Source organism: Chrysemys picta, chromosome 4, assembly GCF_011386835.1.
Source record: "Chrysemys picta bellii isolate R12L10 chromosome 4, ASM1138683v2, whole genome shotgun sequence".
In the NCBI taxonomy this organism is placed as follows: Eukaryota; Metazoa; Chordata; order Testudines; family Emydidae; genus Chrysemys; species Chrysemys picta.
Window position 1 is genome coordinate 5,727,221 of NC_088794.1, and position 27,211 is coordinate 5,754,431.

The window sequence follows — 27,211 nt, forward strand, 5'->3', positions numbered from 1 at the left end:
GTTGGGGGGGCGTGAGCGCCGGAGCAGAGGGTAAATTTCCTTCTTTGTCCCGCGTCCCGACCGAACATCGGTCGGGACGCGGGACAAAGAAGGAAATATCGGGACTGTCCCGATAAAATCGGGACGTCTGGTCACCCTAGCAGAGAGGAACTACTCAACATGAACAAGGCGGCAAAATCTGGCTACTGGTGATTTGCACTGACTGGTACAAAAAGAGAAACTGAGAAGAGGAAATAAAGGTCTAGAGTTTCACCTGGCCTTCCCACTCACTCAGGGGTGGAAAGACATTTGGCCCATGAAAGCTGGTGGGAGGGGAATGGTTGGAGACATGGCTCTGTTCTCTCTCACACTGAACATGTCAGCCAGCACAGCTGAGCTATCGGGTTCTGGTAATTTGCTGCTGGTAGAGGCCAGCCATAAATTACTGTCTCCCAACAGAATGAGGGCAAAGCAGGAGGGGAACTGTGCCCTAACCCTTGTCTAGATTTAGAAAAATGTGTATGTTCGAACTAAGGTAGCTACCTAAAGTTAGCAAACCTCATTAGAAACACCATTTGCCACTTTGTGTAGATGCAGTTCTACACCTTTTAAAATGTACTAACTGACTGGGTTCAACCCTAGGGCCCTGTGCAGCTGTTTTGTTCTTGTTGTAATGGGAGTTAATTGGTTGCAAATTAATTTGAGTAAACACAAATGATCATAAACCCTAATGGAGACCACGCACAAAAATTTCATTAAGACAAACATTTGTTTCTGTTTCATATGATGCGTGCTGGATAATAGCAAGAGGAGACTCTACCCTCAAGCCGGGTCTACACAAAAAATTTAGATCTACCTAGCTACATCATTCTGGTGTGTGAAAAATTCCCACCCCCGAGTGCTGTAGTTAAGCCAACCGAACCCCCAATGCAGACATGGTGAGGTCAACCAAGCTCCCACTGCTCAGGGCGGTGGGTTACCTACATCAATCAAAAAAAAACCCTTGCATTGTTGTAGGAAGTGTCCGTAGCACCCTTAGTGTGGACATGGCCTGAGTTAACTCTACTGGCACTTTTTTAAAGCAGCTGTTTGTTAAACTGCATAGGAGCAGCTCTGTGATCTAGCCACAGGCACGTAGAATGACTCCAAACTCTGCACTCCTGCAACCCGTTGCCCTCTCTCCAAGTTCCATGCACGTTGCTACACCTTTACTTTTAACAACTATTTTGTTATTGTTCTGTCTTTCCCAGAAGAGTTTCATTACTAGCTGGGGCCAGAGGTTACAGGTGCCTGGTTCATATCACCCTAGCATTGCAGCTGGTTAGTCCTCACAATTCTTTTTTCTTTCTTATCTTTTTTGGCTGAAACTATCCAATGAATTTCAACCAAATTTGTGAATACTTTCAGTGGTTCCAAAAAAGCATATTGGGGAGAATTTACTATTCACTGAAAATATTTTGCACAGCTCTATTCAAAAGTTCTGGTCTTCAGACACATCTCCCATTTCTTGTTTGTGTTGTCGCTGTTGGTGGGCGAGTTGCTTCCACCTGGCTGCTGTTTAGCGAAGGTTGTTTGGCGTCTGGATGGCCCATCCAACTCAATATCATATGGCAGAACCCATTCTGTACATCAAACAGTGAACACTTCTGCCATGGGTAAATAAATGACCTCAGTAACTGATAATGGGCAGTGATTGTGTAACACTGACAGACCCCAGTCGTCGACAGGCAGGATCGAACCTGGGACCTCTGGAGTTAAATGCATGAGCCTCTATTGCATGTGCTAAAAGCCACATGGCTCTTAGCTAAGACTTTAGCAGACTCGTTAATCTTTCTCTAAGTGGCCTCAGTGCCACTAGATGGGCCAGAACACCACACCCAGGAGGTGCGTGGGTTACAGTTGGAATAAGTGCAAATCCTTGGTTTAACTGGAGATTTTCTAACTATTACAAGGCTGTTGAGCCAGTCTGTACTAGTTTCAACAAGTGTAATGATGCCTCTTTTTGGCAGGTGTGCTAAATCCTTCCTCAGCAGGTCCATCAGGGCTACTGGAACTCTGCTTCAGTAATCTCCTGGGCTGCATATGGGGGTCTCTTTCTAACTTCAGCCTGCCCTTCAGGTGCCCATCTCCTTGGAACATGTCTTTAGAGTCTGGTACACGTTGACTGTTCTCCCTCCTCTCTCACCTTGAGGATATTATGTGCTTGTCCTGTGATTAGACCCATGGCTTGCAGTGTCCTGTTGCCCCGCAGTGGGTGGCACTCTTGTGTGTCAATGTTATGGGATGTACAGACTCCATGCTGGCTTGGCAACTACAGGGTTAATGGAGAACTGACTACCTGCTCAGCTGGGGCTGATTGATGGCCTTGCAGCAGCTGTAAGGGTAAAAGGACTGTAAGGCAGGAGGGCAGGGTGTCTGCCAGAGAGACAGCAGGACTAGAGAGGAGATCCCTTCAGCAGGCTGGCAAGGAACTGCCAGAGAAGTCAGCCATCCAGGGAGGGAGAACCAGGGTGAGAGGTTTTGGTAAGCCTACAGAGGATTCATAGATTCATAGACTGTAGGAATGGAAGGGACCTTGAGAGGTCATCGAGTCCAGTCCCCTGCCCTCATGGCAGGACCAAATACTGTCTAGACCATCCCTGATAGACATTTATCTAACCTACTCTTAAATATCTCCAGAGATGGAGATTCCACAACCTCCCTAGGTAGTTTATTCCAATGTTTAACCGACCTGATAGTTAGGAACTTTTTCCTAATGTCCAACCTAGACCTCCCTTGCTGCAGTTTAAGCCCATTGCTTCTTGTTCTATCCTTAGAGGCTAAGGTGAACAAGTTTTCTCCCTCCTCCTTATGACACCCTTTTAGATACCTGAAAACTGCTATCATGAGGAAGCCTTGTCTCTGTGGCCTTGTCTTTGAAAGAGTGCCATTTAATCTTACTATTATTTTCCTGTACAGTAGGAAACCTCTTCTCCAGATGTGCATTCTACCACAGATTTCCATCTCACTGAGTTTCACTAACAGCCTGTCATGCCAGACTCCATTAAATGCTGCACTGAGTTTTAAAAAAAACCTCCCATTGATGATTGGGGTGGAATCCCACCAATAAAGCAAAAGCCACCAATAAGAGGCTGCCAGAAGTCCACCAGCAGGTCCATAATTGAGTGCAAAGGCCTGTAAGTCTTCTTTTAGAAGACACCATAAAAGCCTTGACTGTACCATTCTTTCCCTTATATTGCAAAGGTGACTGGTTAAAGACATAGGCCAGTAGCTGCCTAGAAAAAAGAGGGATCCTTGCCAGTCTTCAGAGGAACAATAACTGCTGATTTCCACCAATTAGGTACCTTTCTTTTTATCCTTGAGTAATTTCTGATGTCGAACAACCTGGCTCTAGACTTCTTCCCAAAGTGCTCTTTCATATGGCCATAGATGTGCTGCAACCCAGAGGATTTGCTTGGTGCAAGCTTCTCTATTGCATCTTCTAGCTCATGTATGAGGAAGATCTTTCTGAAGCCATGGTACTCAGATCTATGTGCAAGTTTTTGAATTATCTTTGTCTTTCCTCCTGAATACTCCATCTTGCATGTTTTTGCCATGGTTCTATCCTCATCATCATATATGAGCCTGCTCATCTTGGCATAATGTTTGAACAGCATATTCACAGGCTTTGTCGTCTAATGCCTCTACACCTTTACTTTTCAGGATATTGGTGTTATTTAAATTGCAGGCCTTTCTCTGTTCATTCTCAATTTGCTTCAGTATCATCCATAGAACTATTTTCTGCAAGGATCCAATCTTATTAAAGTAAACTGGTTCTATGTTAAAGTGACTATTTACAGAACTGCAGCAATGGCAGCTTAGCATTCTAGCCATGTGCACACAGACTGACCTGCTGGTGCCTCCTCCATACTCTTCCCTCCTGCAACTTGTGCTCCTCCCTCTAAGTTCTATGCTGGTTGCTACAATTTCTAGCCATCATTCAACCTTTGTGACATTAGTGGTCCTGTCTCCTGGGTAGAATGTACTGCTACTCTGGGCCAGGAAGCATGACTGCTGACTATATATTCATCCTCACTTTCTGCCCTAATGTGATGTACAGAGAAGAAAAGTGGGGGCAAGGAAACCATCAGACAGAGCAGTAAACAGGGGAGGTGGGAGAAGGAAGAATTTCCTCATTGCCTGACGGACTGCATATGAGCACAGTTGGATGAATTATTGATTTTTTTTTTCTGGTTTGGTGGCAGTTCCAAAAAACATTTTTAAAATAAAATTTGGTTAGCATTAAACTAAATGAAGGGTTAAAATCCATGTGCATGTTATGTAACAACCTGGTATATATGGATTGTGCCAGCTCTTTTTCAGACCCGAAGTCCAGAGTTTGGTCTGGAGACCAGAGGCCTAGCTAATAGTGATCAGCTACAAGAAAGCTGGGGTAAACAAAATAACATTGCCTTTACTAAGATCTGCTTGGTCAGTAGAAATGCCAGATGTTGAAGCAATAACTGAATAATTATGTTTCATCCAATGTTTCAAATTGAACAAAGGATCCCTGTTCCTATTGTGTTTCTCCTGAAGGGAAAACAGTCTTCCCACAGATCCAACCTTGAGTTTATGAAATATTGGCACATGTCACTATAATGATATGGCACCCTTCCACCTCCCTTCCAAGGGACCAATGCCCTGCCTTAAGACATAAAGGAGACAATCTCTATTTTCATATGCTTTCACTGTTTCTTTGCTTTATCCCCTAGACATGTACCTGTCGGACAATCAAAGGAGTTACTCCATTCCTATGGACCCCAAATCAGAATTCAACATATATATTTTATACTAATAACATTTTATCAAAGTATTAATCAAATGTTAATTTGCTAACTTGAGACCATGGGCGGAGACATTGTGTAACCTTTTAACCATTGGCTATTGTGCTATCTTGTCTTGCTGCAAAACCTATCCCGGGGTGTGGAACTGCCTACCCCGTCACTTTCCCCCGCCCATGGAAAATCTATATATTTCATTGTAATCAATTAATTGACAGTGTCTCTGAGCCTAATAAGCCAGGTGACACTCCGCCAGCGCTGTGTGTAATAAACCCCTATGCTTTGACCTCTACACGGTGTGGATTTATGTCCTTCACTAAATCTAATTTTTTTTAAATTTGGTGACTCAAAAAAGTTAATTTGGGGCCTGCTCCACAGCAGGATTTCAAACTTGGCTTTCCCACATCCACTGGGCTACATGTTATGGGAGGACTGGGGGGAGGGAACAGCAGCACCATCTCCTTCTTCTCCTCTGGCCATTTTATGAATGGCTGAAACTACTCATGTCAAATTTGCAATAAGAACAAGGAGTACTTGTGGCACCTTAGAGACTAACAAATTTATTTGGGCATAAGCTTTAATGGGCTAAAACCCACTTCATCAGATGCATGGAGTGGAAAATACAGTAGGAAGATATATATATACAGAGAACATGAAAAGATGGGGGTTGCCATACCAACTCTAACGAGACAAATCAATTAAGGTGGGCTATTATCAGTAGAAGAGAAAAAACTTTTGTAGTGATAATCAGGATGGCCCATTTCAAACAGTTGATAAGAAAGTGTGAGTAACAGTAGGGGGAAAATTAGCAGGGGGAAATAGTTTTTAGTTCGTGTAATGACCCATCCACTCCCAGTCTTTATTCAAGCCTAATTGATGGTGTCCAGTTTGAAAATTAATTAATTTTCCCCCTTGTATCTCCTTTCTGCAGAGAGACAAAAAGCCCTTCAGTACATCGAATCAAAGCTAAATATGCAGAAATACAGATGCAGGAAACTAAAGCTGAGAGATGTCCTGGAAATCACCCCAGAAAGTGTAAAGAACTGGACTCCCCAGACAACAGGAGATTTACCGTGGCATTTCCTGAGGAAGCTCATGGCTCTGAATGGGACAGCGAGAAGCACAAAGCTTGAGCACCGGGCACCTGATGATCAAACACTCATTATGGACAAAGAGGAGCTGGGTATTCATGCAGATTTTTTTTTTCTCAGTGACACAGACACCAGTGATTCTCTGAACCCTCTCGATGTTCTCTGTGCCGTTCTGCTTTGCTCAGACAGTTTTCTGCAGCAGGAAATCCTGTCCAAAATGTCCATGTGCCAGTTTGCCCTCCCTCTGCTGCTACCTGCCCTCGACACCCCCACGTGCACCCTAATGCTGTGGGCCATGAGGGACATTGTGAGGAAGTGGAGGCCGCACTCCCTGGCAGACAGCAGAGGGTTCAGGGAGGAGAGCCTGGTGCTCACAGCAATGCCAACCATTTCCTTTGTGCGGCTGGGGAGCTGCAGCTTCTCCAAGTCCAGACTCCTCAATGAGGTTCTCAGCCCCTCCCAGCAGCACCACGATTTCTTTATCCATCGGGACATGGAGTCTGGGAACATCCCTCGGGAAATCACAGATGGGCTGGTTGAGATTTCCTGGTATTTCCCTGCTGGGAGGAAGAATTCAGATCTTTTCCCAGAGCCCGTTGCGGTTACAAACCTGCGTGGAGACATTGAGTGCCACTGGCTGCAGTTCAGCTTTTTAACAGAGATCTCCTCAGCAGTGTTCATAGTTACTGAGAGCATCAGTGAGAGACAATACGCGCTGTTATCATCTCTGCAGGAATCGTCCACTAAATACTACTTCATCTTTAATAATCAGGCTGTGACGTCCAAGGAAACACTGGGATTCCTGAACAAGTTGGCCCCAGGGCTGAAACTGAACAACTCACATGTGCTGCAGAAAAGATGTGCCACAAATCAGGCGGCTTATGTAAAAGCTCTGCAGTCTACAATAGCAGCTACAATGAAGTCTTCTCCCAAGCGAGTGAGTATAGAAGCCATGGCTGAGACCGGACGTCAGTTAGGCATCCAGGTAGATGAGGATAACAAGGAATGTCAGAGCGCCTGCAAATATGCCAGGGAAATCACCATACACATAAAAGATGTGGCAAAGTACAAGAGGGAAAATCTGAGACTCCAGGGGGAGACCTGGAAAAACTTGGCTGAAGTGGAAAAGGAGCTGTGCCGAATGAGAAATCAAGGAAACACCCCTCTGGAGAAATACAAGTCTCAACTGAAAAAGAAATTAATAGAGTTACGTGTTCAGCAGAATAAACATGACCTGAGTGATGGTGTGACTACATTTATTACTGGAATAAGACAACCACTTCCCTTGGAGAAACATTACTTCCTGAAATGGATGAAGTTTGACCTGGATCACATTGCTCGGGAGAATCTTTCTAAACTACGGGATCAATATAAAGAGAAATGTAAAAACTCAAAAGATGACCCCCAAAAGTTGGCAGAACTAGACAAATTAATCTCTGCCAGTTCCTTAGGGGTGGAGCATTTCCTGCGTGAGTTGGGGCAGTTCTATGAGGCTGAACACGCAATGGTGAAAGAAGGTAAACTGGCAGAAAGCCAAAGACAATTCGTCCATCTCCCAGGCATAGCAGCTGACCTGATGCTGGAAGGGTTTCCCATGGAGCTGATCGATGGAGATGTATCCAACATCCCACTGCAGTGGGTGACAGATGTTCTGACTCAGCTCCATGCCAAGCTGGGGGGAAGGTCCAGAATGCTGGTTCTAACGGTGCTGGGAGTGCAGAGCACTGGGAAATCCACCCTCCTCAACACCATGTTCAGCCTGCAGTTTGCAGTGAGCAGTGGCCGATGTACGCGAGGAGCCTTCATGTCACTCATTAAAGTGGCAGAGAACTTTCAGCAGGAGCTGGGCTGTGATTTCATCCTGGTGATAGACACAGAAGGGCTGAAAGCCCCTGAACTGGCCAAGCTGGAGGACAGTTATGAACATGACAATGAACTGGCCACCCTGGTGTTTGGACTGAGTGACATAATGATCATTAACATGGCCATGGAGAACGCCACCGAAATGAAGGATATTCTGCAAATTGTGGTCCATGCCTTTCTCAGAATGGAGGAAATAGGGCAAAAACCCAACTGCCAGTTTGTGCATCAGAACGTCAGTGATGTGTCTGCGCATGAACAAAACAGGAGGGACAGGAAACACCTCCTAGAGCAGATGGATGAAATGACCAAAGCTGCAGCAAACATGGAAAAGAAAGGCCGGGAGATGAAATTTTCTGATATTATGGATTATGATCTGGAAAAACACAACTGGTACATTCCTGCTCTGTGGCATGGAGTCCCTCCCATGGCTCCAGTGAATATGGGATACAGTGAAAAGGTTTATGAATTAAAGAAATATTTGTTTGAATTTCTGAAAGGCTGTTCACAAAACAGATCCCCCAAGGACATCCCCCAATTTCTTGAATGGGTGAGGAGCCTGTGGAATGCTGTAAAACATGAGAACTTTATCTTCAGCTTTAGAAACAGTCTTGTTGCTGACGCCTATAACCAGTTGGCTGTAAATTATGCAGAGTGGGAATGGGGTTTCCGCAAGATGATGCATCTCTGGGTATCTGAAAAGGAAACGTTCATCCAAAATCAGCCACCAGATAAGCTAGACACAAGTGTTTTAACCAAACTAAAGAATGAGGCACAGAACAAACTGAGACAAGAAGCAGAGAAGATTTTGGATCATTTAAAACAATATTTTGAAAGTGGAGCAACAAATCTGCACCTGATAGAAAAGTACAAAGAAGATTTTAGGAGAAGTGCAAATGATCTGAGGAATGAACTGGAGAGTTATTCATTCAGCAAGTTGGAAGAAGTGATTGAAATTAGAAAGGGCCGACATAAAACAGACACTATCCTGTCACAGTACAAGAGAAAAATTCAAGAGAAAGTTGACAGGCTTCTGAACCATTGCAGGAAAAGCAAATGCAAACTGAATAATGATGAACAGGAGAGAGAATTTGAAACCATGTGGAGAGAAACACTGTCAGAATTATCACTCATTCCTCTACTGAAACGCAACATAGATGAAGAAATGGAGTTCCATTTGAGAAAAGACCTAGCGAATAAGGAGAGTGCAGCATGGCAGATGTTACAGGATGCCAAAAGCTTGTCTACTTATAGAACACAAAATTTCAAAATGAAAAATGAATACTTAGACTTCAGTGTGCTCAAATGTAAGAAAATATCAGTGTCAGCTGTGAAAGAATACTTTACACAGGAACTCTGGCATAAAACAGAGGCTCTGGCTAAATCCTTAATAGCTGAGTGCAATAGTTACACTGAAGAAAAGGCAAATGGCAAAGCAGATTACGATGAAACTTATTGCAGAGAGTTGTTGCGGATGATTAACGAGCAGCTTCAGCAGGCGAATGTTCAAAACCTTCACATCAGCACTTGCTTTGAAGTTGACCTGAAGCTTCACATTTTGGGGGATGCAGCTCGGGCATTTCAGAAGATGCATGAAGAATTCATTACAGAAAATGACCCTCTGCAATGTCTGGGGAAACTGAAACCTCAGTATCTCTCCACGTTCAAAGCTCTGTACTTTAAGGATGAGTGTTAAGACAGGGCCTGGAATTTCTGTGATCAGTGTCTGAGACCTGCCCTGGTGGACTATGTGAACAAGAGACTTGGGACAGAAATCGTGGATGACATTCTCAGCAGTGAACAGTCTGTTGAGTACAGCACACGGAACTTCTTCCAATTCTTTGTTCTGAAGCAGCTGTTGGAAGAAAATGACTTTAACAATTATGTGCAATACACAAGGAATTATGTCGATTTTATCAAAACCCGGATACAGAAACACGTGTTAACACGTTACAGAGAGAAGGCAAGTCTGGGAGATTTGGAGAAAAGGATTTTCTCCCCAATAATTAATAAACTCAGTGATGTTCTGAAAAACTCCAAAGGTGAGAAGACTAAGACAGTCTCTGCCTTTTTAGACAACTTTTGTGAAAAGCTGCAGCAGGATCTAGTCATTCCCAGGGACAGCTTAGAAGTGATACTGTTTAAAAACACAGCAAGTGCAGACCAATTTTCAGCTTTTATAGAACAGTTTATTCCTGATCTGGAAAAACAAGTTTTATCCACTTTTGAAAAACTGGAAATTGAGTCAAAACTCTCCAAACTTGCAGTGAAGCCCCAGGATGAGATCTTCAAGCGAGTGTTTGGCTGTGGGAAGCAGTGTCCGTTCTGTAAAGTCCCCTGTGACGCAGGAACCCCTGCACATACAGAGCATTTTGCAGCAGTGCATCGACCTGAAGGATTAGGGGAATACCGGTGGGTAACAACAGAGATACTTACCTCTGATATATGCTCCTCTTCTGTGGCTTCCAATAACAGATTCAGATGTACAGAGACAAAATGGGAACCTCATCCTTATAAAGATTATCGGAAATATTTTCCAGACTGGCGCATCCAACCAGATTCCAGCATCACGGCTTCCGATTACTGGAAGTTTGTTTTCAAGGAATTCAATCACCAGTTTGCTGGGGCGTTTGATGCTCTCCCTGCCGATCTCCCCGAGGACTGGTGTAAAATAACCAAAGAGCAGGCACTGGAGAGCCTAAAGGAAGCCTTTAGATCGAAGTAAAAAAGAGGCTGAGAAACTCTGTTGTGAGCGGAAAGTTACAGAAGTTAATTTTCTTTAAATGTGGCATGTGAAAAAATCCCATGTCTTCTAAATATGGAATGTCGTTTCTCTCTTAATATCAGACACAGTTTTCAGCTTCCAAACAGATAAAGAAGCAATGCTTTTTCACATTTCACATCCCATAGAATTTATGGAAAATTAAAGATGATGGAAAGACCCATATGTGGTGTTTCTGCATCTTTGTCTTAAGGACCAAATGACCAAAATCCCTAATTTGTCCTCACTACTGCATTTGCTGGTGTAGTGATACCATGTAGTGACTTGCAAACCTCCAAAGAGCCCCCTGAATACCAACCATCCACTTCTGCTACTTAAAGCATCAATAACCTCCACGTTTGTGGCTAATCTGACACTGAACAGTCTGGCCCTGATGCTCATCTTCCATGGGGAACCACATGGGAGGGAAAAAGTACTTCAGAAACACCAATGAGGGAGGTTTGCAGCATAACGTAATAGGGAAGGGAGGGATGCAGGCAGCAAACCCAACAGACCCTGAGGATTCAAAGGGAATCCCCACAAGCCCATCCCATCCCTGAGAATGGTCTTTCCATCTCCCCTGTGCTCTGCCCCGCACACCCCTCTCACCCAGGGCAGTAAGGTTGAGGCGCCCTGGTGCTATTGGCTACTCCCCCTGCGATTGCCGGCCACCCTCTGCATAGGGGTGCTGTGGGGACCAGCCAGGGAGGGCAGTTAGTGCTGCTAAGAAATCTGTGCTCCCAGGTGCAATGTCACGTACTGCCCTTTGGATTTATTTTGTGTATAAATTATCAAGAATTTCCAAAGAAATTTAAACAGGAGAAATGGTTTACAGGAGAGAGACGAGGTTTGGAGAGAGGAACATCCTGAATACAGATATTTTTCTGATTGATTTTCTGTGAATAAATGTTGCACCAGTTCACTGCCATAGATGAAGGTTAAAACCGATCTGTGTATATTTTTATTCTCCTTTTGAGGCTAACATGGATAAAAGACACGTTTAAACGCGGATTGTTAACAAAATAAATACGTAGGGTGCCCACAAGATGTACAGCGCAGCCCCCACTTCTCTGTCTAGCCCACCTCAGTCTCACCACGGGGAGGAGCCTGCCCCTGTGGATCTGGACTGAGCTTTGCTGGCTACTGATGAGAGACATTTTCTCCATTTACACTGGGGGGATGGGCGAGGAAGGGAAGTGGCGGATTCTGCCCCATCCAAGGGATAAAAAAACTCTAGAAATGTCACCTTTTGGCCAGCCATGCAACGCCCTTACACCCCGCTTCGTGCCATTTCTCTGTCTGTCTCTCTGTCTGTAATGGGATAACTTTTCAACGCCTCATCTGATCAATTTCAAAATTTCAGGCAGTGCCCTGGGCACCAATGGCCAGAACCCTTTTGAGTTTAGTAGAAATCAGTAAACTGGAAAGAGGAAATGGGGGACACATGAATTCCCCGGCATCCGTTGAGCACAGCTACATCTTCAAGCACCTCTGCAGTTGTCTATAGATCAAAGAACCAGCTGATGGCTGGATTAATGCCTCCAGCATAACAACATCATCAGCTCAGCTCTGCCCATCCTCCCAGTGGAGTGTAAGATGTTGTCCACCTGAATGACTGATCTCCCAGAAAAAAAATAATATGGAGGAGGGATGGAAGAGGGAATGGGGATGTATAGATGGGAGAATGGGGCATGCACACAGCCCATGGCATGGGGGGAGAATGTGGGACCCTGGTGTGAAGGGCTCACATAACTCCTGGTGGCAGATGTGAGGCCGACAAACAAGCTCAGGCCAGAGCCAGAGGCCCATTCACTTGTGTGTGACTATCAAAGGAGTTAAATGTATTAGTAGATATTCAGCCAATTCACTTGTGTGTTAATAGAGATCAAAGGAGATGTTAATTGTATTGTTTTTGCCAAACTATATCTTGTTGTTTACTAGTACATTACATTTACATTACGCATGCCTGGTAATTAGATAGGCCTAGATCAAAGTGTGTGTTAATCTAAGAGTGTATTCAGATGTCAGAACTTCATGAAACTAATGGAATGTTACTTGTATTGTTTTCATTTATCTCTTCTTATTAGAATGTAAAGGCAGGCAGTTATATTATGTCTAAGCTTGTAATTAAATAACTCATTGAATGCAAATGAAGAGTGCTAAATTCAAAGCAATTGGCCATTGTGTGAGTATGAACACTGCTCTGACTGTTGTGTGGAGAAGAAGCTATAAATACTGATTCAAAGGAAGATCCTTTATCTCTGGACTGTTTGGATTCTAACAGGGTGGAATAACTAAACAGGAAGATGGAGATCCCCAGAGTTATTCTGGGTAGCCCTGAACTGGCAGATTACTACATCTCTGCTGTCCTTTTGGGTTTACAACCTTTGACTCACCTGTTAATGTATTTTACCTGCTTTAACCTCAATAACACTCATTTCTTTTCTCAGCTAATAAACCTGTAGTTAGTTAACTATAGAATTGGCTACCAGTGTTGTCCTTGGTGTAAGATCCAGAGTACCAATCAATGAGGGGGAAGTGACTGGTGTCTTGGGACTGGGAGCAACCTGATATGATGTGATTTTTGGTTTATGTGACTATTATCACTAAGTCCAGTTTGTTTGGATGGTAAGATGGGCTGGAGAGATTAAGTGGACTGTCTGTGACTGGTAAGACTGGAACAGTGATCCAGGAGTTCACATTTGTTACTGGTTGGTGAAATCTAACTATAGACCACACCATCGGCTTGGGGTGGCTGTCCTGTTTTCTGACAGTCTGACCTGAGATTGGCACTCACAGTTGTAAGCCACTCCAGACAGCATGAAATTGCGGGAACCTGGTATGGGCAGAATGGGGCACACAGAACCCCTGGCATGAGGGGAATTTGGGAATGGGGGGCAGACAGCGCTTCTGGCCTGAGAGAGAAGAGAGCTCTTTTATAGAGGGAGGGAGAAATGGGGGCACACACAACTCCTTGTGGGGGGGGAGACTAGGGAACCCTGGTATGGAGGGAGTGAGGGGATATGGGGGGGAATGGGAGCACATTCAGAGCCCCTGCCATGGGTGAGAATTGGGGACCCAGGCATTGGGAGAGTGAGGAATAGGGGACACAAAGCCCCTGGTATGGGGGCAATGGGAGGCACACAATGCTGCTGGCATTGGAGGGGAAAACGAGGTCCCTAGTATGGGAGGATGAGGGAGTTTGGGGGGCACACAGAGCCCCTGCAATTGAGGGACATGGGATGGTGGTGCACAGGAAGGTTGTGGGTGGGAATGGAGGGATGTGAGAATCCTCTGGTGTGTGCAATAAGTTCACCCGCCAGCAGCAACCGAGTGTGCGACCCCCTAGGACACATACACTAAACACACAATATAAAGTTAGCAACATCAGCCTTCTCCACAGGCCTGAGCCGGGGTGACTGAATGGCAGGATGTCCTCGGCCGCGCTGGGTGACCGTTGAAGAAGTGAGACAAATGAAGGAGGGGGTGGGGCAGGCTCGTCTGAGCCAGAGACAGAGCTTTCCCGGGAGCCATCCAGTGCTGAGGAACGAACTCCCCCAGGATCTAAAACACCCATCGGTTCTAAAATCCAGCACCAACCCCACCAGCTTTTGTTTGAACTGCAGGATGGATTGTTGCTGTCACTGATACAAGCACCCAGCCCAGCAGACATTAAAAATTCACATGAATGTTACACTTGCTCACCCAAAATCTTACAGCCTTAGCTTTTCCCCTCAAGGTCACGCTACTACTGCTTCTCTGGCTGTGTCTGGGGCTCCTTCGCTCCTTCTCTGTGTCCTCCTGTCTGGGCTGCTCCCCGCTCACCCACAGCCCCGGCGCTCAGTGCCCCAGGCCCTGCGTTTGCTACCTCGGTCTCCAGGGAACCCCTTGGAACACACGGCTCAGCTTTTTTATTTGTATTTTTTACTTTTTAACTTACTGAACATTTCAATAAAAGTTGGTTTTGGTTTGACCCAAAATGATTTATTAAAAAAAAATCAGAATTGCCAGTGAACAAAAAAAATCTGTTCTTCTGGTGCTCGCACATGCTCCTTTCATGTTAGGTGTGTGCGCTACATGGACAGTCACAGGAGATTTTTTCCCTCAGTGGTATCCGCCGGGCCAGTTCTAGCACCCTCCTGTGCTTGTACAAGGGACCGGCCGGGCCCGAACCCTCTCAGTTCCTTCTTACCACCCATGACAATCACTAGAACAGCTCCTCCTTTTTCAGCAAGGTGATTGTCAGTGGTTCTCACTGTTTTTCCTCCATCCCTCTTTTCTTTTTTCCAAGAGTTCTTGTCTTCAGTTTACCTTTTAAGCAGTTGTGTAAATAGTTGGATTCTCACATTTGTTTAGGGGGCGTCCTCCACGTCTGGAGCCAGATGTGCCCCGGTCTCCGGGCTTCAAACCCTGCGGCAAACCTATGTCAGTGAGCAACCCACACGCCCATCGACGCCGACTCCATGGGTGCTCCAGGGCTGCAGCACTCACGGAAAATCATAAGTGTTTGGTGCAAAGCCGCGTATCAGCTGTTTCGCTCCCAGTTTGTGCAGCTCCTGCAGCTCCCAGCCGGGCTCCCGCCTCCCCCACTGCAGGCAGGTGAGTCTTTTTAATGTTCAGGGCAGAGGGAGCTGGGCTAGGGGGACAAGTAGGGGAACAGGCAGCTTCTGGGCTGGTCGCAGGGGTCTGGGGGGCATATGGGGGCGTTTCTCAAGGACTGAGCTAGCCATTCTCAGCCTGTCCTGGTGTCTCCCCCAGGGCCCCTGCCCTCCTCCAGCCAGGAGGAAATGGTTGCAGACCCCCTTAGTGCTGGGCCGGGGGGAAAAAGGTTGTGTCTCCTTTAAGAAGCTCTTCTTGCATCTGATGACTAAACGTGGGCTGGGCCCGGCGCTGCGCTCCCCACCCCGCGCTCCAGCCAGCCGGGTGAATCCAATGGCAAACGGGGCTTCACTGCAGTCCTGGCCTCCGGTGCAGACGAGCAGCCTCCACCTATCACCTCCCCCAGCCTGGACCCGGACGGCTCCTGCCTGGCCACTTCCCACGAGGGCTCTGGGACCTCCCCACCCCGATCCCATTCCCCACGGTTCCAGACCAGGTCCCAGTTTGGATCGGGACCTGGCTGGGGCTCCCCCAACTCTTCCCCGGGGTGTGAGTGTGTGTGTGTGTGTGGGGGGGATGATGGGAGTTCGCTATGCACCATGGGTACTTATAGATGCATCCTCCCTGACCTATGCCAACCTGCTTTAACCCATCCTCTATGGTAAAGGTCGCAGGCATACATGGACCTTATGCTTTAGCTCATCACCATCTATCTAGGTGAAAGGTCCCAAACGTATGTATGAGAACTTTGCCTTAGCTCAACATACAGGATGTGGCCTGCAGGTCTCTTGTGTTACAGCCAAAATATTCTCTAATATAAACCTATAAACCAGAGAGCGGCAGCTTCTGGTCAGGCACCTAGCCCAGAAGGCAGCACCACCGCCAGCAGCAGTGGAGAAGTAAGGGTGGCAGGGTATGGTATTGCCACCCTTACTTCTCTGCTGCTGCTGGCATCAACACGGCCTTCAGAGCTGGGTTCTTGGCCAATAGCCACCACTCTCCAGCCACCCATCCCTGAAGTCAGTGCTGAAGTAAAGGTGGCAATACCATGACCCTCCTACAATAGCTTTGCTCCCTGACCTTCTTTTGGGTCAGGACCCCCAGGGTTACAACACTGGGAAATTTAAAATATCTGAAACCGTGACAGTCAAGATTTTTAAAATGCTATGACTGTGAAATTTACCAAAATGGACTGTGAGTTTCGTAGGGCCCTAGGGATGAGATATATTCTGGAGGCTTAGTACAGGGAATGGTGCTGGAACTGGTAATATCTCTCAGTAGAGAAGAAAGGTTTTCAGTGGGAAACCTGTGGTTTCCCATTCTGTGGTTACAACCAGATTTTCTAAAGTGTTCAGTGACCACCATTGGTAGCAGATTTTCAGGACTGCTCAGCTCCCAGTTGTGGTTAGTGTTCGTTCAGAGCGCTGACAGATGTTGTTTGGCTGCGTGTGTACCCCTGTGTGTGTACGTCTCAGCTTCTGCAGTTAACCGAGACAACACCCCACAATCGAAGAAATCGACAACCATGGATTAGCTGAGCAACGAAGGCACCCGAGCCCCAGTTTATTGTAGTGAAGCACAATGAGAAGCGTCCTGTATCTTACAAGACCCTTCAAATTTGAGCACTCCGATACAATGGAACGGCTGGCTTAATCACTGGACGGACCTGCCAGCATCCCCTGGGCCGAACAAGTTGCTTTATTGTAATCATTATTTATACCTACTACCAATAGGGCTTGTACTGCCCCCTGATGTGTTGCCCTCTGATGAGGTCATGTACCACTCTCTGATATCACCTAAGCCTACAAACGCCTCTATTTATCATGTCACGACACCTAGGAGGTCAGCAGGTTCTGGTTCTCTCTCTGGTGTCAGGATGTTCTAGCGCTTGATGTCCCGGGTGCTCCTAGTGCTAAGTACAGGAGCCTGTGATTCCAGCCTAGCGGTGTTTGCTTTGCAGCCTCAGCTCCTTTCCTGCCAGTGGCTGTACTTTTCCACACATGCACAGTCTGACCGAGAGGCTGGCGGAGTTATGCTGCACCTGTGAGCAGTGCTTGCTTCTAGCCGCAACTCTTGCTCAGGCTGCAGGCCCCATACTGGGCCCCTTGTTTCAGGCTCTCTTCCTACTACACCAGTTAGGACCCTCATGAAGGCGCCAGATCTGCCCCAGTGCCCAGCATCGAGCAGTTACCATTGAGATCAATGATTCTGGGCTCTGAATTTAAGGCCCTGACTGGCAGCTGAGCACTTTGGAAAATTGGACGACTTGCTGAAGTGCTGAACTAGTAACTGGTGGGTGGATGCAGAACTGTTTGGAAAATCTGACCGTTAGTGTCTTTTGATGCAACACAAACACATTTGGTGATTCACGGAACTCAAGATAACGACACAGAGAAGTGACTCCTCCATCTTACTCCCATTTATTTATTCAAAATAAAGTCTCCACCTTTACATTCACTGAGAAAAAAAACCTTCCTATCGTCCTCCTAAAAGCCTCTTTCACCTCCTTGTTCCTCAGGCTGTAGATCAGGGGGTTCAGCATGGGGATCAACAGAGTATAAAACACAGAGATGATTTTGTCCTGGTCCATGGAGTACTTTGAACTGGGCCGCAAATACATAAAAATGACCGTTCCGTAGAAGATGGTGACGGTCGTCAGGTGGGAGGTGCAGGTGGAGAAGGCTTTGCGCCTGCCCTCCGTGGAGTTGATCCTTAGAATAGCAACCACAATGTGCACATAGGAGATGACAATGGTCAGGAGAGCAGATGTTATAATTACAATAGAAAAGGTGAAGTGAACAGTGTCTGTGATGTGGGTGTCAGAGCAGGCCAGTTTCAGGATGGGGGGCACATCACAGAAGAAATGATTGATGATGTTTGATCCACAGAAGGACAACCGGAATATAAATAGAGTCTGAACCGTTGCATTTACCCAGCTGGCTAGGTACGACCCCAGCACCAGCAGCACGCAGAACCGCTTGGACATGATGACGGTGTACAGCAATGGGCTGCAGATGGCTGTGAAGCGATCATACGCCATCACCCCCAACAGGCAGCACTCACAGGACACAGCAATGCAGAAGAAGTAGAACTGCAGAGCGCACCCAGTGAATGTAATTGCTTTGCTCTCCACTGCAAAGGCCATCAGTGTCTGGGGAGCGATGACGGTGGAGTATCCGACATCTAAGAGGGCCAGGTTACTGAGGAAAAAGTACATGGGGGTGTGAAGCCGGGACTCAATCCTGACTAAAGTGACCATTCCAAGATTCCCCACCAGGATGAGCAGGTAGATCAACAGAAACACCACAAAGAGCATGACTCTCAGGTGCTGGTTGTCCGTGAATCCCAACAAGATGAACTCCGTCACGGTGGTGTGATTCCCCTTCAACATTTATCCCAGATGTGCTGTTCCCCACAAGGGAGAAAGCGAGCATTACATGGAAAGAAGAGACAAATAAAGGCTCAGTATCAATTCCTTGGGGTCATTCTGATCATATACCATGTGGTTCTCTGGTGAGATCTAACAGAGGTTTAAGACTCCATTATGGGTTTTGAACTAACAGCCATGGGTCTCTTAGCTCAGGCGGTAGGAAAAAGAAAGAACTTTCTCCCAGCAGAGAGCTGGCCGGCCACGAAATGTCTGTACCAACTGTGGGCAGATTTGTGGTTCCAGGATTGGATTCCTGAGTTATCTCAGGACCCATATGTAAATCCGTGGTAGAGATCCTCCTCAAATCGAGGGATGGCTAATGAATGATCGGGCAGTAGAGGCTTATATTCTACTAGATAGCAAAAAGAATGAGGAGTACCTGTGGCACCTTATAGACTAACACATTTATTTGAGATAAGGTGCCACAAGTACTCCTTGTTCTTTTTGCTGATACAGACTAACACAGCTACCACTCTGAAATCATTCTACTAGATAGAAGTCCCAAATTCAGTGCTTACTGCCAAGAGCTCACCCAGTGCTGTCTTATTACAATATAATTTATTATGACTAGATTCAAATACAGTTACCCAGGTTGATTAATTCCACCCCTGGTCAATGGTACTCTTTGTACAGCAAGCTATTAAGGTGAGGAGATAGGACATAGGTGCTTGTCCACTTTCATTTATGGGGCCAGGCTATACAGGTTTCATACAATAAGGTACGTGGCAGGCAGGCAGAATTGTAGGAAAGGGATCCGTAGTCACCATACTGAGTTGCCAGAGTTACTCGATGAGCTTCTAGAGTATGTGTACCAGTAGCCTGGCCCCTTGTTTGTACTTCAGAGTTTCTGATGTCACACACAATTAACTCCCTCCTAAAATTTTACCCTATTTCTCCTGTTCCGCTCCTTATACCGGGGCCCCGACCTATCAGGCTATGGAATCGTTCTCATGCTCTTTTTGGCCAATTGTCTGTTTAAGTATTCGTACGCAGTGGAACAGCTTCATTCAGAGAGACTGAAGGAGCCCTCATCAGAATACCCCATAGCCCAGTGGTTGGGGCACTCTCTGGAGAGATGAGAGACCAACATTTAAACGTTTTATCCCCACAAAGCCGGGAGGGGGGAGAGGGATGGAACTTGGGTTTCCCACACCCTGGATGACTGCTCTTACCACCAGAATAAACGTTAGAAGGTTGGTGATGCCAGCATGAGCACCGACACTTCCTTCCCTTGCATTTCTCAAAAGAAGCCGCTTAGGTGCCGGTCTACAGGACCGTCCTCCTGGCCATCGATCACAAGCAGTCGGGACTCAGGTGCTGAACTCCTGAGGGACAGCGCTTAGGGCATTCTCTCATTGGCGAGCCCCCCACTCAGCATGCTGGCTTTTGTGGACCCCATTCCTAGTCAGCTTTCTCTCCTCCTCCTCCCCCCATGGCATAGGGAGCCCAGGGTCCTAACTCAGGTTTTGTGAATCCTGGAAATTTTCTAGGGACCTAAAAGTTAGGCAGTATAACACTGAGCATTCCAACGCCTAAGTCCCTTGATGAATCTGGCCTTACACATTTTCTTTGTTGGTTTAAATTAGAGCTCATTAGAAAAGGAAATTTCCATTCCAGGGGTATATCCAAATTTTGAAATTTGATTTCATTCCAAATAAGATTGAAATGTTGATGTTTCAAACTTTACCCAGGAACGGAAATTCCGAACAAGAATTTCAATTCAGAAACATTGAAAAGATATTTTTGATAATATTGATTTTTTTCAGTAATATTAAAATAATAATCTAATGTAAGATATTTAATATAATATAAACGATTAAAGTTTTAATATAATATAAAAGTAAATATGAAATAAAACAATATGATAAACTCAAAATGAAACATTTTTACCTTATCAGAGCAAAACATTTTGACATTATAAAAACAAAATGAGAAAGTAAAACATATTTTGGTTAGACATGTTCCCATCCAAAATTCAATCAAAATCAACGCATTCCTGCAAAATGTTATTTTTTTGTCAAATGTGCATTTTCTGACAGAATTGCTCCATCCATTGTTTTGACCATCGCTAGTTTTCATGTTTCTAAAGATTGTTTTTCAGGATATATATCAACGGGGAAGGAGTTAGACTGGTGTCTTTTGAAAGTGCATCTGCTACGCCATGCACCAGAACACGCACTGGCTGTGGCAATGGGAGGTTTCCCTAAAACACTGCTCCCCTCTTTCAGCAGTCTGCAAGCGTGACTAGTCCCACATCTAGAGGATATAAATCTAGGAACTAGACGGGGGGGAGTGGGAGTTGCTGATTCAGCTGTGGATAAAGAATGATGGGTCAGATGCTCAGGTAGCATGAATGGGAATCGACTTCCGTGGATCTACATTGACTGACACCAGCTGAGGATCCAGTGTTCTTAGAATATCTACCTCCAGAATAGTCCATCACCTGCACCACATCACTGTACATAATTAATGAAACAATCCACATCCTTGATCTCCCCCAGACACATGTGGCAAATATGCCGACTGGACACATTTCTTTACAATCAAAATACATTTTCAAAAAAATAGAAATAAAAGTTTTAATACTCTGAGACGCCCTCTATTTTGCAATATGTTATTCTTACCTAAGTAATCGCTTCCCTTTCTCAGAATGCAAGCGGCGTGGGCATCATTTCCCTTGTCACTGCTTCTTCTGCAACAGAAAAAAACAATATAAATGTGCTGTTCAGATAATCAGGACTCTGATTTCAGTGAGTCTGATCTCCACGTGAATTAGCTCTAAATGACAATTGTATCCACATGTCGGAACCAAAGGAGAAAATTTATACCATCTCCTTTGGAGCTTAAACGACAAACCTACAAGAGGGAGATGTCTGATGGCCTTGATCCCAAAGGGGATTGTTTTTGGAGGTCGGAGGGGTTGTTTATATTTGTTTTGGTGGCATATTGGGACAGAATCCTTGGAGTGCTGCCGAGTCTGAACATGAGGCCAGGCACAGGTGGGATTATGAGAACATCTTTCATGTCTCCTGGGAATAACTGCACATAATTGTGTTGCCTACAAAACCTGTGCAAACTCTCTGGTGATTCTTTTATCTCTTTTTTCAAAGTGAACCAGCTATTTTTCTCAGGCAGGAACCTGAACAATCCCTCCAGTGGCTAGAACACTAGCCTGATACTCAGGAGACACGGTCATTTCCTTTCTCCATCACAGTCTTCCTGTGTGACATAGGGCAAACCACTTAGTCTTTCTGTTCCTGCAAACTGGGGATATTAACACTTCCCTACCTCACAAGGATGTTGTGAGGATAAATATATTAAAGCTTCTGAGATACTCTGGTGATGGGGCCATATAAATAGAGCTGAGCCAATAACTGATTTTTCACTCGTACACCTTGCAGGCTTCCCGTTCTCAACTTGAGAGAGCGACAAGGTGGGTGAGGTAATAGCTTTTATTGGACCAACTTCTGTTGGTGAGAGAGAGACCAGCTTTTGAGCATACACAGAGCTCTTCCTCAGGCCCGGGAAGGAACCAAACCCCTTTCCCACCACCCCCGGGAGGCAATGTAAATATTTATATTAAAAAAAACACAGTACTACCTGGATCTTACCATTATTAGCCTCCAGTCCTTCCTGGGAACTGAAAATGTTGTCTGAACGGTCAGGTAGCACCAGCTTCCCCAGGGCAATAACCATTCGCTTTGGCACTGGCCTGGCTTTCCTAAATCGAGGCTTGTGGCACTCGAGGGTTGGGGTGATCTCATCACACATTCTGAAGCCATCGTTCATCATCCCAGTTTTCAAAAATCATGCAATCTCACGACACCATGCTGGTTCTCCTGGACCAGAAGTGGCAGTCCATCCATGGGCATATCTTGGCAATACTGCCAGTCACCATATCTGTTCCATGGGGCCAGAGGAGCTTGTCAGTCACCCATCATGGTCAGCCATCTTCGTCATGTCAGAAAGTTCTGTCCAGATTCCACCCAGCATCTTGCCAATTGCCCATCCCACCACATGAACACTCGTCCCTCAAGAAGGAGTGTTGGAGTGCGAATGCCAATGTAGGATACTGGCTTGTAATTTCACCTGAGATAGTATTTTAAGTTTTGCTTGCCTGTTTGATTTATATATATATATATATACACACACACACGGCAGACACTGTGTATGCTGCTTTTGCCTAAGCCAGATGGGTTTGTTAGTATAATGGGAACAGAGAAGAGCAGTAAAAGTGTTACTGGGCATGGTGGGAGTGTAATATATGAGCACACCCTTGTAGACTGCCTCAACTCCTATCTCAAGGCAAGGTCAAGCAACCAGTTGGGAGGGGCAAAGGGTGATTGGGGGGAGGTAAAACACTAAAAGGCCAGAGATATGCCTGCCCCTGACAGTAGCACAACCTCACTCCTTACCCCTCCCCTGGGGCACAAAAGGGGTGGGATGAAGACCCCCAGACCCATGACCCTCTGAAACGGAGCGTGACCATAAGTTGTAAGGGGTGGGAGGTGGGCGTGCATTGCAGGTATCATTATACCTACCGAGGAGGTGGGGAACAGGACACTGGGAAACAAGGTTCTGTGACCTCAGAGTTATGGGACATGTTTGCTGGAAACTAAACCCAATAAACATTGCATTATCTGCACTTTGGACTTCTGGTCAGCTTTCTGTCTGCATAACGAGAACCGGGGGAGTGAGAGGGTGAAGAGAAAACCTGCTAACAAGGAGCTGGAGCAGAACCACCATCATTCCATGTCTTCCACCCAGTGTGGCCAGAGGGAGAGATGAGTGGGTACTGCCATGGGCAAATGCGTAAAAGGGATGGGCCGTGGCAACTGCACTCAGAAAGGCAGTTCCTAGAGTGTCTCCTGTGAGGCACAGAACCCTGGGATACTGCCTCTGAAGTGGTAGCGCTGCTCTGGCAGAACAAAAGTGGCAGTGTGGATGCAGGTATGTGGTCTACACAGGGTTTTACCGCTCTCCAGCACAGTATATGTGGACACTACACGCAGGTCTGAGGAATATGCAGGGGCATGTACACAGTCAGCTATCCAAGTGTGCACGGAAGTGTAGACGTAGCCAAAGGAGGGATATTCCCAAAGCACAAAGGTGAGTTAAGCACTCAGCTCCCAATGAGCATCTGTGGGAACTAGGAATCTAACAGCCCTTTTGTGCCTTTGAGCCTCAGTAGCACCTAAATGTTGGACTTATACATCTCAAATGGCAATTAGTGACCTGACGGGCCTTTGTGGGTGTGGCTGAAACGTCTTAACATTCTCTGACCCAAAATTCTGTGAACATCATCTTTGAACACATCTGGGGAGAGACTGTATGGCCGTCCATTGTATCCAGCAATGCCATCATGGCATCTCGTATGCTCCCTTGTGGCTGTAAAGCCCAATTTGCAAGGAGCAAGATTTTAATGGATGTCACTTAGAAATATGCAGGCTCCCGATGAAGACTTGGCATGATGCTTGACCATTTTTTCAATCAGTTTTTCTTGTGCGTTTTTCTCAAACTGTTTGATAGTTGTTGTCCTTTCAGGTCTCTCCTTGGCTGTGTCTTCAAACTTATCTATATTTATGTTACATGAGTTGAGATTCTGTTCTAGGTTGTCTTTGAAGCATTTGTGTTGACCACCTTGCTTGTGCTTTCCAAGTTCCCTAATCCTGCAAACACATGTGCATGTGCTTAATTTTACTCATGCGAGTAATCCAATTGACGTCAAAGGGATTACTCACATGCGTAAATTGAAGCACTCACATAAGAATGCCCAGGACTGGGATCTATGGTACTGAACTAATATGCCCTGGAGTCTATGGAAAGACTCCATTGAGTCCAATGGTCAATGCTCAGGCCCTTAATGAATGACAACGGGGCTGGTATCGTTTTTTCAGATTGATTTTAATGAGAAGGGGCAGCTATTTTTTTATACACGGCTGTTCTCCGGGAGAAGGTGCCCCCGTACAAACTGTCTCGGCTAATTTCTTAACTCCAGTTAAACTACAAATATGTTTACTTATTCATTACTCTGGTAGAGCAAGTGTTAATACTGACATTATATCTGTGTAATGAGTCATATGTTGTTTTCCTAACTATTCCCAATACGTTTTCTTGCCTAATTAGATAATGACAGAATTGCTCAAAAAACAATGTTTTAATGAGGCCCACAGCAGTTTATTATAATCCATAATAATGGATGCTTTCTACAAAGTTCTCCTAACTTTGGGGAATTATGTCAACATGAACATTACTGGCATAACCAGTGCTGGACAATAGCATTTACTCTCTTTCCCTTTTTTCCCCTTTCAATATCTTCACTTTCAGGCCAAATTCATCTCTGGCATCATTCTTTTGTGCCAGGGCTACATTTGGTCCATTGTGTCCAAAGTCATGACAAATCAAACCAGGACACTGCAGGTGTGAGTCTATGATCCTTGCTCACATTGACTAGTACTTACTCATACCAGTAGCCTCAATGAGATCAAGTACTACTCAGTGCAAGATAGACTTAGGTTCCAAATAAACTAAAAAGAATTTTAATGCACACAAGAAAGACAAGAAGGGGCTTTATCCGATACATAGCAATATGTTAGGGCATCTCGAAACTATAGGCTCAATTCTGATGTCCTTTCACTGAATAGCCTCTTACTCTGAGATTGGTCTCATTGACTTCCACAGGGCTACCTGCTGAAAAGGTGTGGGTAAGGGTATCAAAATCTGCCATTAAAAAGGCAAAAAACGATGTTAGGGAAATAACCAGAATCCCCTATTTAATCTGGAAAAAACAGTGCAATCCTCAGAGTGTTTTACGTCAATGCAACATTAAGATAAATCAGTGTCGAAACTGATGGTTAAGTGAAACACAATTGGCCAGTGTGAATCAGCATCACTCCACTGATGTCAATGGGCCAGAAACCCCAGCTAACGTAACTCGATGGAGTGACACTTACATCGAGGTGGCTGTATCTCCAGCGGGTGTAAATCATCTTTGCTCCACTGAAATGAATTGTGCTCCAGCTCCAGTCCACGTAAGCTAGCATCACTACATTGCAACCCACGGGGCCAGTTCCCCAGCAGGTGAAAAGCAGCATTAGGTCCAATGGGTGAGACCCCCAGCTTTAGTAAATAGGTGGAGCTCTACTGAAGTCATTGGATCAGAACCATAACTGGTCAAAATTGGTGTCATTCCATTGAAGCCAGTGGAGCTTCATACATTTATACAAGAAGAGGATCTGGCCCTTATGCTGATAGGATTTCCCAACGCACATAAATGACATAGGGGCACAAGCCCCTTATTGGGGCAGCGGTCTGGCTCGTTGGCAGATCATGTCCTTAACTTGTAACCAGGTGTAGATATGTAACCCACCCACCTCCTGGGTGTGGTGTTCTGTCCCATCTGGTGGTCCTGAGACCACTTAGGCTAGGTCTACACTACCCGCCTGAATCGGCGGGTAGAAATCGACCTCTCGGGGATCGATTTATCGCGTCCCGACGGGACACGACAATCGATCCCCGAATCGTCGCTCTTACTCCACCAGCGGAGGTGGGAGTAAGCGCCGTGGACGGGAAGCCGCAGAGGTCGATTTTGCCGCCGTCCTCACAGCGGGGTAAGTCGGCTGCGATACGTCGAATTCAGCTACGCTATTCGCGTAGCTGAATTTGCGTATCTTAAATCGACCCCCCCCCCGTAGTGTAGATGTAGACTAAGAGAGAGATTAATGAGTGTGCCCTACAGTCTTAATTAAGAGCCATGTGGCTTTTAGCTCATGTGGTAGAGGCTCATGCACTAAGCTGCAGAGGTCCTAGGTTCGATCCTGCCCGCCGACAACCGGGGTCCCCATCCACAGGGGCAAGTGTGAATTGTCTTATGGTCACAGCTTCCTAATCATAACCCTGCAGAGTGTGGGGAAGCTCTGGGGCAGACTCTTGTTCCAAGACTGAACTAACCTGTAGACGCTACCGGTTCCCCTCTGTCTCAGAAACATAGGAATTGCCAGACAGGATCAGACACAAGGTCTATCTAGTCTAATAGCCTGTCTATGACAGTGGCTTATACCAGATGCTTCTAAGGAAAGTGTAAGAGCCTCACAGAAGGCAGATGTGGGAGAATCTGCCCCCAACATTAGGTCTCCTCCTAATCTCCAATAGTTAGAGATTAGTTTAAACCTTCAAGCATGAGATTTAATCTCTCTCCCAAAAATATTTTCTTAAATTATAACTCTTGATATTCTGCATATGCATATCAATACCCTATCCCTTTTTGAACCTCACTAAATTCTTGACCACAATTACTTCTTGTGGCAGTGAGTTCCCTAGAATAATCATACATTTTGTGAAAATGGACTTGTCTTGATTTTGAATTTCCTAACTTTTAATTTGATTGATTTTTCTCCTGTTCTTGTGTTATGAGACCGGAGAAGAGATGTTCTTGATCTACCTTCTATAGACAATTCAATCTCCACCAATTGGAGAATGAAAACAATGGTATATTAGGCGATGGGCTGTTTCCATCTTGTCATTTTGTCAGCGGCCCATGCAGTGGTTATTCTGACATTGTTTAATCAGTTCTCCCTAAGAATCATCTGCATTGTCAACTTTGTCCATTACCCTCCTTGACTTTTTATACTTTGTATAAGCCCATATCTGAGTCTGCACTGGAATCAGAGTG

The 27,211-nt window shown here is 45.6% G+C and overlaps 1 protein-coding gene and 1 pseudogene across 1 annotated transcript; one reads left to right on the forward strand and one right to left on the reverse strand.

The window, feature by feature from the left end:
* The window catches only part of LOC101931383 (interferon-induced very large GTPase 1-like), a 54,829-nt pseudogene extending 41,862 nt beyond the window's left edge, over positions 1-12,967 (forward strand).
* Positions 12,968-17,538: 4,571 nt separating this feature from the next.
* On the reverse strand, positions 17,539-18,532 carry LOC135982795 (olfactory receptor 5AR1-like). The gene has a single exon (XM_065590989.1). The coding sequence runs from the start codon at positions 18,499-18,501 to the stop codon at positions 17,539-17,541; it is 963 nt and encodes a 320-aa protein (XP_065447061.1). The 5' UTR covers positions 18,502-18,532.
* Positions 18,533-27,211: the final 8,679 nt, after the last annotated feature.